Source organism: Stylophora pistillata, chromosome 11 (assembly GCF_964205215.1).
Source record: "Stylophora pistillata chromosome 11, jaStyPist1.2, whole genome shotgun sequence".
NCBI classification, from domain to species: domain Eukaryota; kingdom Metazoa; phylum Cnidaria; class Anthozoa; order Scleractinia; family Pocilloporidae; genus Stylophora; species Stylophora pistillata.
The window spans coordinates 5566478-5580000 of NC_142529.1; the positions used below are offsets into that span (position 1 = coordinate 5566478).

The following is a 13523-nucleotide window of genomic DNA, read 5'->3' on the forward strand; positions in this document are numbered from 1 at the left end:
TAGAGGATGGTACAATCCCTATTAGGTTGGTGAATCCTTCTTTTAAACCAGTAAAAATTTACCGAAGGACTCGTCTAGCTAATTTTGAGGAGGTAGATCGTTACATAGCTACTTTCAAGTTGAACGCAAACGAAAAGCTACGCGAAAGTCATTGTTCTCTTAGTAGTGTCAACGAACCAAAAGAATGTGATTATTCTCAATTGCCTGATTTGTCTGATTGTATTCTGTCAGCTGATGACAAAATTAAATTTCGTGATTTCTTTAGTAAATACCGTGATGTGTTCGCTTTTTCTGATGCCGAATTAGGTAGAACGTCGTTGGTACAGCACGTGATCGATACGAGTGACGCTACACCAATTAAACAAATGCCCTATCGTACTTGGCCTGAAGGTAAAAAAGAGATCGATAGACAAGTGAAGGATATGCTAGAACGTGGAATTGTTCAAGAGTCAGTTAGTGCTTGGTCTTCGCCTGTTGTTCTAGTCAAGAAAAAAGATGGTTCTATGAGATTTTGCGTTGAATATCGTAAATTGAACAAAGTTACCTAAAAATATAGTTTTCCTTTGCCTCTGATTTCCGATACTTTGGATTCTTTAAGTGGAACAAATGTTTTTAGCACAATTGACACGAAATCAGGTTATTGGTAAAAGTGTCTCGAGATTTTTGGTAGTCTTTTAGGAAGCATGTCACAATTAAAGTCCCCGAGTAAAAGTGTCTCGATTCCTTCACTGGCTGATTGTTCCAGAATGTTGTCTAAACTAACTTTAAACCCGTCAACTCTTTGGAAGCCGTCGCGATCTCTTCAAGACACCGATGTGTTAAAAATTAACATGACTCCGATGCATATAGCAAAGTAAATATAATAACTTAACTCAAAGATTATATTCTTAGCTGTTCATATGAGTCCAGAGTTTCAGTCTGTTTTGCCGTTTTCTCCATTCTGCGGTCTCCTTAAGTTTGACATCTGCACCGTCGCTTTATGGAGGATACTTATCTTTGATAATAATAGTAATGATGGTATTTATATAGCGCCATATACACACTCACTGCTCTATGGCGCTTCACAATTCTACTGTAAGTTATAAATAATGTTTCATAAAGAGAAAAGTCTTTAATTTACATTTAAAAAGAGTGATCGATCCGCTATTCCTTATGTCAAGGGGTTGGGCATTCCAGAGCTTTGGTGCTGTAACTGAAAATGACCTGTCCCCATAGGTCTTTTGATTGGATCTAGGATCGTCAGAAGACCCTGATCGACCAAAGATTTTAAAAATGATACGACTTTCCACTGGCAGCCAGTGCAGTTCCCTGAGAATTGGTGTAGCACGTGCATACCTCGGCTTGCACGAAACGAGGCGGGCAGCACAATTTTGAACTGTTTGCAGTCGCTGAATCAGACATTTAGGAAGGCCGTGCAAAAGTGCGTTGCCGTTGTCCAATCTGCAGGTGATGAAAGTATGCACAAAAGCTGCTGTGGAATCTTCGGACAGATATTTTTGGATTTTAGCAATTCGTCTAATGTGGTAATAACAAGACTTAGAAATAGAGTTAACATGTTCCTCTAGAGATAAACTATCATCTATAAAACCCAAATTTCTAGCTGAGGCTGACGACTTTACAACCTGTCCACTAATAAAGATAGAGGGCGGTACTTACAAACTGCACTGTAAAAACACTGCGAAAACAGTCGTTCGCAAATATTAACGAAATAAAAAAAGTCTTGCGGTGGCTGCGCCAGTAAACTATTTTTTTCGACCATGAATACACACAAGAGTTTCTACAAGTTCGTCAAGATGTAAATAGGTGAAAAAAGCTCTCGATAACATTCCATTTACAGCATTTACAAGGAGTTCTACACAACACTCGAACTCACCTTTCCCACCATGTCTGACGCCATGTTGAAATGGTTCCGATCCATCATCACGTGTTCGCATAATCCAATCAAAAATGGACTTCTGATTTGAACAATGATCCGCGCCTTTTCAAAACGAATACGGCTATCGGGTTCAATATTCAAATAATCAATCCTCTGTTCATGAGATTAGCCAAACGGTAAAATGAAGCACTTTGAAAATTCGAGAATATCATATCCAAGTTGGGATCAGTATATTTGCATTGTTCTTTACGCTTTTTTGAGGTGCCACGATTTCTAAAACAAAAACGATTTAGTTTTTGTTAATGGTCACGCATACACAACATGGCGTGATTTTAGGTATACCGTTGACGATTTCAACAAATTCTTAAAAATCCCACATTCATTTCTCCAAAGTAAACTTTACATATTTTGAAAGATCGTTAACTCGGGTATTTTGCTTCTTAATCTTACGAAATCCTAAACAAAGGCGCAGGCTCAAAACTATCGTTATTTTTCGCCTACCGTTTTACGAAGCACGGGAGAGCCGTAACTTCTTTACTTCTGTCGATTACTCAGATAAATCTAATGTTTATGTAATCGTAGTGTTTAGACCATGGTAAGTTATACAACAAATTGGAACTATGACGGCCTTTTCTAGCGAAGCAGTTTTGACAAGTAAGTTAAGTGAATCATGACTAATTTGCACCCTGTTTACACGCGTTTGGGATCGTCAAATTGTGCCTAAGTTGAAAACGGCTTCCATCGTTTTTCTCAGGTATTAACACATATTTCAAGGAAAAGACTGCATGCCATTCATATACTTACTAAAGGCTACCTATATGCAAAAGACGATTGAATTTGATTTTTTTTCAGCTTTGCCGAAGATTTGCGATTTGTTTGATTCTTGCACGGACCTACTCTTAATTTCTCAACAAGTTGGTTAGAAACATTGTTTAAATATGTCATGATATCTCTCCATAGTCACCGTTTAGTGACACTGAAATTATGAAATTGGACCCTAATGGCTCCCTTCTTGCTTGAAAAGCAAATGTAAGAGATGAAATTGTACTTGAATCACTGCATGATATACTTGAATTGAATTGGTATAGATCCCCCTCTAGGCCTGGTAAATACAGTGTCGAAAACTGAACCTTCTCCAAATTATTTTTTAAAGCTGTGAGATTGCTGTCATCTACATGTAGATGAGAGTATATGTACAATTTAATGTAACTATTATCAAAGACCATATTTCCATGTATTGCAAGCCAAATGCCTATCATTACATATGAATGAAAATGAGTAGCTTAGCCTTCAGTCATCGGCTTCTCGAAAAGGGGAAAAGTACATATCACTTAAGTTTTAGGGAAGGAGGCTTCTTTTACTGGTGGTGACCATGTATAAAGAGCTCAAGGACTACCCTTTCTTCATCTTCATTGTACTCATACATTTTTTCCAGGTTTAAGAAAGAACTGATTATAGCAACTTTTAACCCTGAAACTCCTAGGAGGACTAGCATCTAATTTCTGTTTACAATATCACCCCTACATCCAACTCAAGAATAAAGGAAATTTATCACAAGCTGAAGAAGCTCTTAATTTTTAAACGAATTCTTCCTTTTTGTACCTCAGAAGATGTATGGAAAACAGTTCACAGAACTGGTATACTGATTTTAGGGTGGGGATATCGTTATTCTGGAAGTTCTTATAAATGAAAAGATGGTCATGTCTGCATGATGTTTGCCATTCATTCCCTTTTACTGCTGCTGAGGCCATTATTGCACAACACCAGGTACTTAACGACGCCGGTAACCTTGGAGGACTTATGCTCAATCTTGCGTCGTTTAGCTCAGCCGACTTCACAGAAAACTTTTCTTCAGTAGCACAGCCAACATGAACTTTGCTTAAGTTGGCCTTCCAAACTCAAGGCTGTGCTCTAAGGAAAATTGTATTGAGCCCAGTGCTCTGAAACTGTGAATTCCAGGGTGCTCAGCATAGGCTTTGTATGAAAAAAATAAAATTCCTGAGTCGCCCAAGAGCAAAAGTAAGTTTCTCACCTTTGACTCTGTGCTCTGTCAACACTCGCTCTGTCAGTGGCAATGACTAAGACTTTGGTCACTGACAAAGACTCTGTGGCAAGATTTAAGATCTTTCCACTTGGTTAAAAACTGAATAATCTACTGTGCGGCTTCCTGGAAGGGCGGCTATTTCAGTAAAATTTAAGAAGCAGTGATAAGACAACATGTGGACAACCCTGATGGCCTGGTTGCCGCTGCCCTTTTGGACACCCTTGAATCCATGAAACTCAAACAACGTGAGACTCGTCCAACATGCGGACACAACCATACATTCAAAGTGGTCATTACACATCAGCCTGACACAATCGTATTATGAGAATCCGAAGTTAGCTGCCTCCTCTCCAATTACGCCCCTATTTTTCTGGAGGATCACTACCTTGGTGTCGTCGTTGGAGCTTGTGTCTCTTGGTAACCCCTAGAGCTATGCCAGCGGGAGATTCTTTTCCTGGTAGGGCCACCCAAGCTGGACAGGTCGAAGGGTAGAGACCAGACAAAAAGTGATCCCTAGCCCTCCAGGTTGGGGTTGGGTTCAGGGTTAACAACCCTGTCCTGTAAAAAAGATCCTGTTTCGGAAACAGCAGCACAAGAAACTTCCACAACCAGGTAGGATGGGCTCCCATGTGTATCAACAGATATCAGGATGATTGGCAGTGGGAAAAACTGCAAGGAAGCCACTGACAGGATGGTGGAGGTTCTTCCTGCCAAGCTCAGGGCTAGAATAGGTTTTTGGAACATTAGGACAATTTAAGTGGGGATGTCCCAAGAATACCTGGCATTGCACTGTGGAGAGTGAGCTGAAGAACCTCAACCTTTCTTGGCACTCAATCCAGAGACTGGCTCAAGACAGACAGGAGTGGGGAGATTTTTTTGCTGCCCTACATGCCAGGCGGCATAATAGGCAAGATACATAGAAATCCTTCGAGGCCTTGTATTTCCAGCAGGTACGGATTAAAGTGCAGGTTTGATGAAGTGAATCGTTCCTGATTTGCACTGCTATCGTCCACCTAGTGTTTCCACGAAATTTATCAAAGTATTTTACATTTTTGAAAAACGTAACTGCAGTGAGGGCAAGTCTGGGTAATTAGTTACTGACTCTGCAGCTCAATTGAGACTGAGACTCAGTTTGCTGGATCTAATGAAGTATTTGCTTATAATAATGTAACAGAGAGTGAAGTTTATTCTTTCGTTAGAGGACTATCTTTCAACAAAGATCCTGGGTGCGACAAGGTATCTACCCGAATCATGAAGGACAGCTACACAATAACAGTCTCAGTAATGACAGGGAAAATAAATGATTCTTTCCAGCAAAGTATCTTTCCTGACGGATCAAAATTGGCTGAACCTGTTCCGATACATGAAGGAGACCCAGAGATACTAGCTAACTAAAGACCAATCTCCCTGCTGCCTATATGTCTTGTATAAGGTAATCGAGACTTCACAGAGACAATTTTCTGACTCTTTAAGAAGAAATGACAAATTGTCAATCCATCAAAGTAGCAATAAGAAACACAACTCGACAAAAACTGCCTTCCTTTTATGTCACTGATTAACATCTGAAAGCAATTGACGAAAAAACTGTGTTTCTGTCAGTATAACCGGATATGCCGAAAGCGTTTGATAGCTTGAACCACAATTGTCTCTTGAATAGATTGCGTAAATGTGGTCTGGTGCAGTCTGCAGTTTCCTGGTTTTCTAACTGTCTTTCAATTTAGAAAGCAAAGGATTTGCTACAAAGATTCTCTCAGAATTACTCTCTATAGAACGTGGAATAACCCAGGGTTAAACTCTGGCCCAATTTTATTTACTATCTATTTTAATGATCTCATTAATGACTTACTGATAGTAGACCAAAAATGTACGTTGATGATTGCCAACCATATTTTAAGTTTTTGTGACAGATTGACCGATGGTGTAATGCAATTTCAATGAAGAACAATGATTTAACGCCCGTTCACAAATGGTGCTCCAAAAATTCCTCCCTAATCAACCCTGACAAGACTGAGCTAGTAGTTTTGGGCTCACCTTAACTTATCAATCAGTTACCAGCTATATCTCTTACAGTACTTGATAAAACTATCACGCCAGTTCTACAGTAGGAAAGGATCTTGGGTTTACCTACACTCTGTAGGTCAGTGTTTTCGCTGTATTATGCATATAACTAAGAGAGAGTCGAGTAAATCGAATGAAGCACCTCGAGGATAGGAAGCCGCTTTTTTGCTTATTGATACCTAGGGTCGTAAAAAAGGTTGTGCTTATTCATCAGGGTAAATTAGAATAATGCTGTAGGGAGTTATTGACGTTTTCACGATCCAGGATGGTAAAGGTGTCGTCAATGTCGCGTTCCCAGATCCTAGGCTTCTGGGATGATGAGATTATTGCTTGTTCTTCAAAACTCTCCATGTTGAGGTTAGCACCAACAGCAGAAACCGGATTCCCCATAGCTGAACCCTCTTGTTGTTTGTAAATCGATCCATTATAATACATCGGTAAGACGAAATAGAGGAGCACGATCGAGACATCTGACTAGCCCATACCCATACCTCCGCCGTTTCAGAGTTAAGTTTATTGATTGTGATCCTCACTGATGAAGTCGCGAGGTCATAGAGGCTATTCACTTAAGACTTCACCCTAACTACATCAACATAAAAATTCCTGAACCGTGGATGCCCACGATTAAAAAAGAAAAAACACAAGAACAGGAGAGCCGTACTGACAACTCACTACCATTGAGGATCGAAATGCACCAATCACAACCATGGACTACCAGCCAATCACAGCGGAGCATCCTACTCTTTAAGAAGACCCGAGACCTGTCGGATTTATCGCCTGATGAAGACTATCAGTAGGCAGTCGAAACGTCGCAATCCACATCAAAAGAGACTATATCATGAGGCAAACGATTATACTTTATTATTGACAGCTTAGTCTTTTGCAAGTTAATTTATTGTTCCTCTGTATGTGAGAACGCAACTAAATCAAACATATATAAGCTGCAATAAGTGCAGAATTTCACTGCAAGAATTGTCCTGGGTTGAAGGAAATGTTATCACATTTCCGAGAGTCCTATATCTCTTAGATGGCTGATTGTCTGCAAAAAGATTTCATTTAATGATCTGTCGTAGTTTTTAAATGTAAAATGGCTTAGTACCAGGTTAGCTATGTAATTATTTTACTAAGGGATCAGCGAATTATAGTAGAAACACAAGAAGATCTGAGAATTTGAGCACTCCTCGCTGCCCGTTGTCAACACGGCAATGCAGCTTTTATTTTCGTGGTGCCAAACGATGGAGTAGCGTTTTGAAAGCTCTCTAGAGCATTAGGGATATCAAGAGCTTTGAGGAAAGATTATTTAACAATAAATTAATAGACATCACTGACTTTCTGTTTTTATTTCGATGGTAAATTATGATCGTAAATACTGTTGAGTAAATTGTGTCTGAAAAGCCCTGGTAAGGTAGACCCAAAAAAGTATGTGTATGCGTATCAGCTTCAAGTTGCATAAGTACAGGAAACTAAAGGCAGTCAATGTTGCAGCGCTTAATTGTAAAGATGACTTATTAATCTCTCACAAATATGTAAGTCTTATTCTACACTCGACAATTACTCTTTTACACTGGCTGCCCCAAAAGTTTGGAACTCACTTTCGACATATATCAAAAAAGCCACTACTGTTGCACAGTTTTAAATGCTTGCGTAAAACCCCTTATATAAATTGCTTTTTACATAGTTATCTAGTCTTAACTCCCATGAATCTGCAATTTTAAGCGATTTACTTTTTTATTGTATTTCACACACAATTATTATGTCATGTCTCGTGCGCTATATCATAAGTTTATAAACTTTTATTATCCTTGCAATTTTCGCAATTTGCAAAAAAAATGGAAACTGAGAAAATGAGGGATGACCAAATGTGACTATTTTTTCCTTTTTTTTAACGTTCTGATTGGAAATGATGACAGGAGCTCTATAGTAAAGCATGTTGTTTATGGATTGTTGACTAGGTATCTGCGATTCCTGCCACAAACTCACCAGGCAGGGGTGTGTATGAGAACAGAGGTGTTTGGGGTGAAGCAAAAGCCAAGTGAGTTTGAAATGTGATGTTTAATGATTACTGTGATCTTCCACTTTAATGCGCATTCTAAGATATTCTGCTGATCTTTGAACAAGGATTGTAAACCTAATACATCTGAACTCGTGTCATGTTGATATTTTATACTATGTTGTTTGGATAAGTGGCTAAATTGGTGCAAACTAATGTGAACCTAGAATCTAATAGCACTGTTTACACAGTCATCAGACACACCAAACCACCCATGAAAACTTGTAAACTGCATGCTCTACAATTAGTTGTCTCTATTTCAAAAGGAAAACTTACACTTATCCATATAGAAAGGGAATAGCTGATAGAAAGAGCTGAATTTGAAGTTATTGTGGGTACTGTAAACTTCATTTCGAACTTTTTAAAAAATCTTTATCATTAGATCAATGAAGTGAAATTCAAGCTTATGGTTTTGAAATTATTGGGTAAAAGTAGCCACTAAGTTGAAGTGATATTTGATTTACAGATCCTATAACGTAATTTCATTAATCGTATCATTTATTTTGAATTTTTTTTTTATGTATCTACGGTTCCTGCCTATCTACGATTGTATCTACGATTCCATGTTAGGACTTTATTTTTAATTTATCTTGCAGTTTGGGAAGTGGAAGCCATTGGTGTGGCCTTTGATGGTAAAATTCCAGACGACAGCTTCTCTGCCTCGACGTATTACAATCATGCATATAGACCCTCTTATGGTCGCCTTAAAGGAGGTTATTGGGGATGGGGACCCAAGGCTAGAAATAGAAATGGTGACTACCTACAAATTGATCTGCAGTATGAGTATATTGTATGTGCTGTAGCTACTCAAGGAGCTCGAGATACGGCTGAGTGGACAAAAAGCTACAAGATTCAGTTATCATTAACTGGTACCACTTTCCTCACCTACAAAAAAGACACTAACGACAAGGTTAGTTCATTTGGAGGTAACATGTAATTCATGTTAAAATAAAATAAAAATTAAAATACAAATAAAAAAACCGAACTAGCATATACCTGGAGCACTGATTCAATATTTTGAGTATAGGGGATGGACAAAGTGAAGTTCCGTCTTTGTCAAGACTCAGTCTCACAAATTGTCTTTCAAGTGAACCACAAACTGTCTCTGAAACAGGCATTGTTTCTTACAGCAAAAACACAAATCTGTGTATATGCATGCACATACAGTTATATGTAACTACAGTTCACAATCAGCATCCTGCATGTATTTTTTGATAGTCTAAGACATCTGGACTTATGATCCATAACTTGTACACAGGTTACCACAGTGTCTGGGAAGTACCTGTTTTCTCACAAATCCTTCACATTCAGCTTTCAGCTACCCACACAGTTCTACCAAATAATACCGTACTTTGTTATTTCGAAGTTCTTCTTTTATCCGATTTTCGCCCTGCAAGTTTTCCACCAGAAATGATATTTCAGCTTCTTACGAACTGGCACTTTTTTGGTTGTTTTCTAATAAAACATTTAAACAATATTTTCTCAATCACATTTCTACTGAGTAAATAATTATACAAGGAGTAACTGATTCTTTATTAGAGTAGTCAATTTTGCAGTAGATTACTTGAGACAATTTGATGCTATAATTTACATTAATATTACAGTTTGGGCCATTAACCACAGGTTTTTCCTGGGAACACAGGTAGAAATAGTATCATCAAAAACAGTCTACAGGACTTTTCAAGTGCAAAGTATATCCGCTTTCAACCGGTATCATATAACGCTTGAAAGGTTCTCAGAGTGGAAGTTTATGGAATACTTCTAAGTAAAGGTATTTAAGTGCGTTATCTCTATTTGTTGAACACGTTAATTTTCGAAAAGAAATCGTGCATTATGAAATCCAACATTTGGGGTTCATGGGTAGTGGTGATCTCGCAAAATTCAAGTGCTATTATTTTAATAGCACTTGTAATAGAGTTTGTCAACAATTTTCCACGTTTTCCATCTGAAACGCTCTCCTAAAGTTGATTTCAATGTGCATCGAATTATTGTTTTGAAACTCAAGAAAAAAGAATGGGCAGATTCTGCAGCCAAAGGAAAGTGCCCGAGACTGCAGTAAAATGTATTAGCATTGTGGATTCTAGGACCTGATAAGTTCCCATGGCAACAAATTTGTTCAGCTTCAGTTCTGAACAGCATCACATTCACTTATGATCCCTCACACTGCCGGTTAATTAGTGTCTACTTCCTATTTAGTTTATAAGTGAATTTACCATGGTGATTAATTACATTTTCCTTTCTAAAATTTACATCTATCATTATCCACAAATTTAAGCATGCATCTCTTGTTGTTTATTTCAGTTCCATCAAAACCTCCTACTGCCCTCAAGTTGACGGCAAGGTTCTCTGCCAGCATAAATGCTTCCTGGCAGTTACCACCAGTAATTGCCAGACATGGAACCATTGCAGGGTTTAGACTGTTTTACTCAAAGAAAGGTTCTAGAGAGCAAGCAGTTAACAACGGAACAACATTAAGTATGCTTGTCAGTGGGCTTGATAAGTTCACAGAATATGAATTTCAAGTGTTGGCCTACACGCCTGGTGGTGATGGACCAAAAAGTTCTGTAAAAGTGGAGAGAACAATGGAGGATGGTATGTGACAGTCCAGAGATAATGAAAAAATCTGTGAACCATACACTGAATGCAAATATGGCGTCCGATTTGAATTGCCATTGTTCCGGACTGACTAGCCTCGTCTTCACGTGGAAATACATATATCTTATTAACCAAGCGCGAGGGCCGTACTGGGAGAATATTGGCCCGAGGTCTTGACAGTACGGACCGAGCGTAGCGAGGTCCATACAAAAAAGACCGAGGGCCGATTTTCTTCCAGTACGGTCCCGAGCAAGCTTGGTTAATAAGAGATTTATTATACGACTGAAGGTCAAAGAGACACAAGTGCGGTATCATTCGGGACCATTCGGGACAGTGCTCGGTCCAATACTGAGAGAATATTGACCGGCAATAGAGCATTTTGATTGGTTGATTTTAGTTATTGGCTCTCTGACTACCCGAGTCGTGTAATAAAAAAGAATTATTACATGTGTGAGAGTCTAGTCAGTCCAGAACAATGGCAACTCAAATTAGACGCCATATTTGCATTCGGTGTATATTTTGTGAATTTGCATCTTCATTACAGGTTTCCTAAAAATTACAAGAGGGTCCCCTATACTTTTTATGTGAGGTTTGATTGAGTGATTGTGTGATTGTGAATGTGATTTGATTTTTTTTTTTAATTAAACAACAAAATAGTTAGGATCAATTGATTACTGGCAAGTTAAGGTATGATAGAAGTTTTTCAGATATTTTTACAGCTAAATAAACTAATTAAAAATGCTACTGCTCAATTACAGTTCCTTCACGACCTCCATCTAACTTTACTGTCATTGGAACCTCTTCTACCAGTGTTACAGCATCATGGCAATTACCACCAGCAGACTTCAGAAATGGAATAATTAAAGGATTCAAACTGTTTTACAAAAGGAAAGAATTGTCACGGGCAGGAACCCTCTTTCATATCAACAAAGAATCGACTTTGAAAAAAAGTGTCACTGGTCTTGATGAGTACACAGAATATGAATTTCGAGTGTTGACCTTCACTTCTGTTGGTGATGGAGTAAACAGCTCTGTGGTTGTTACGAGAACAAAAGAAGATGGTTAGAACAACTTTCTGTTTAATCTTCTTAAATTTTCTTGACTTTATAGTAAAGGATCAGTTCAAAAGTTAAAATATAATGAGACTATTAATGTTTACCTCAAAACCACTTTCGAATAGGGCATATTTTCAACATAGATTGCTTGCCTAATAATATGCATACAACAATCCATCCTCACTGCCTGAGAACTCGTCAATTAATCTCAGACAATGCAGAAAGTTGAGATTAAATTGATTTTCTGGAAAGTCACGAAAGCACAACAAAACAAAAAGGCGGATAGGTTAGGGGAAAGTAATGACGTTTTAATTTAAAATTTGAAGAGGAGTACTCAACACAGAAACACCCAACAAAGCAAATCAACAGGCTAAACAACTTGACGAATACGGCTCCCCAAAATTGATATGACAAAACTATTGAAACGCATGGACTTGGAAGCCGAGAAAAATTTTTTTTTTAGCAGTTCGAACTAAAGATGGGGAGATTATAAGACTTATGAGCTGCTATTAAGCACTTATCTGATTAATAACGACAAGAAGATGAAGATCGTAATAACTCTGTTTATCGTTACGATGATTATCAGATCTTTTTTAATCATACGTCACTTCTCAATTACAGTTCCTACACAGCCTCCTAGTGGCTTCACTGTGACTGCAACCACTTCTACAAGTATAACAGCATCGTGGCAGTTACCACCAGAAGACTCCAGAAATGGAATCATCAGAGGATTTAAATTGTTCTACAGAAAGAAAGGCTCTTCAGGGCCACAACGCATGCAGCGTATTGACAATGAGGCAACTCGCACTAAAGAGGTTATTGGGCTTGAAAAGTTCACGGAATATGAATTTCAAATATTGGCATTCACTTCTGTTGGCGATGGATCAAAAAGTACAGCTGTTTTCATTAAGACAAAGGAGGCTGGTAAGAAATAGGATTCTAGCGAATTCCTATCACCATGAAATTCAGAAAACCATGAATATTATGAATCTCTTCAAATTGTTATTCGGCCATAAAGAACAGATCAAACAGTCTTGAGGAAACTTATTTTATTTTTTTTTTCGCCTAATCTGTGATGTTATAGATCTTAATATGATCAACATTTAAAGTGCACATTTACAATTTACTACGCTACGTTCAGTGCCAAAAGATTGGAGAAAGCAGGGGTTGCTGGGGTAGAGGGTGAGTCAGCTCTTCCTTCTGAGGATCCATTCGAAGGAAATGACTGTGTCCCTCAGCTGTTAGCGTAAATAGATGGTGTCATGTACTCATGTATAGCTCTGCTTAGTTGCAAAGGAACATGTTGAACTGTTTCCAATTTCGTTTTGTAATTTAAATCCTGCGAAATATGCCTGTTCTATTTTCGCGAAACTCATTTGTGGTCAAAATAAATGACAATGAGGTAGCTGGCACAAATGTTCAATTTCATGAAGTCTCTATAAGTATACCAGCTACGTGTGGTGGTGGCACTGTCGAAAGTGATAAGGAAGGGATAGAAGGTCTAAATTTAAATGAAATTTGCCCATTTTATGGCAATCAGATATGTAAAGTTTTTAAATGTTATCAACCAGCCAGCAAATCTCTTATCCTGCAGTTGTGGGTGGTGCGTTGCCATATGAGAAGTTTCAATAAGAAAACAGGAAAGATTTTTAAAGTAGTTGAATAGAAAACAGTAAGTGCGCCAAAATCATGACTGCAAACTTTGCTATTGTCTATTGGAAATCTGTTATTACCTGTACCAGCGTTATTTAGTGTAACATGGATCTTTATCAAGCATGTATATAAGGTTATTTATCTATAACTCAGACATCTTTATGTCTGAATGTGCTACTTGGTCAAGGAAGT

General features: G+C 38.2%; 1 protein-coding gene across 1 annotated transcript in view; it reads left to right on the top strand.

Annotated features, from left to right (window-relative positions):
• Positions 1 to 8638: 8638 nt before the first annotated feature.
• Positions 8639 to 13523, top strand: part of LOC148719788 (receptor-type tyrosine-protein phosphatase F-like) — a 5409-nt gene continuing 524 nt past the window's right edge. Inside the window, exons 1-5 of the mRNA XM_088739157.1 lie at positions 8639 to 8938; positions 9652 to 9799; positions 10330 to 10620; positions 11382 to 11684; positions 12300 to 12602. Of these exons, the coding sequence (XP_088595283.1) occupies positions 10506 to 10620; positions 11382 to 11684; positions 12300 to 12602 (721 nt within the window). The 5' untranslated portion in view covers positions 8639 to 8938; positions 9652 to 9799; positions 10330 to 10505. The remainder of the gene's footprint in view (positions 8939 to 9651; positions 9800 to 10329; positions 10621 to 11381; positions 11685 to 12299; positions 12603 to 13523) is intronic.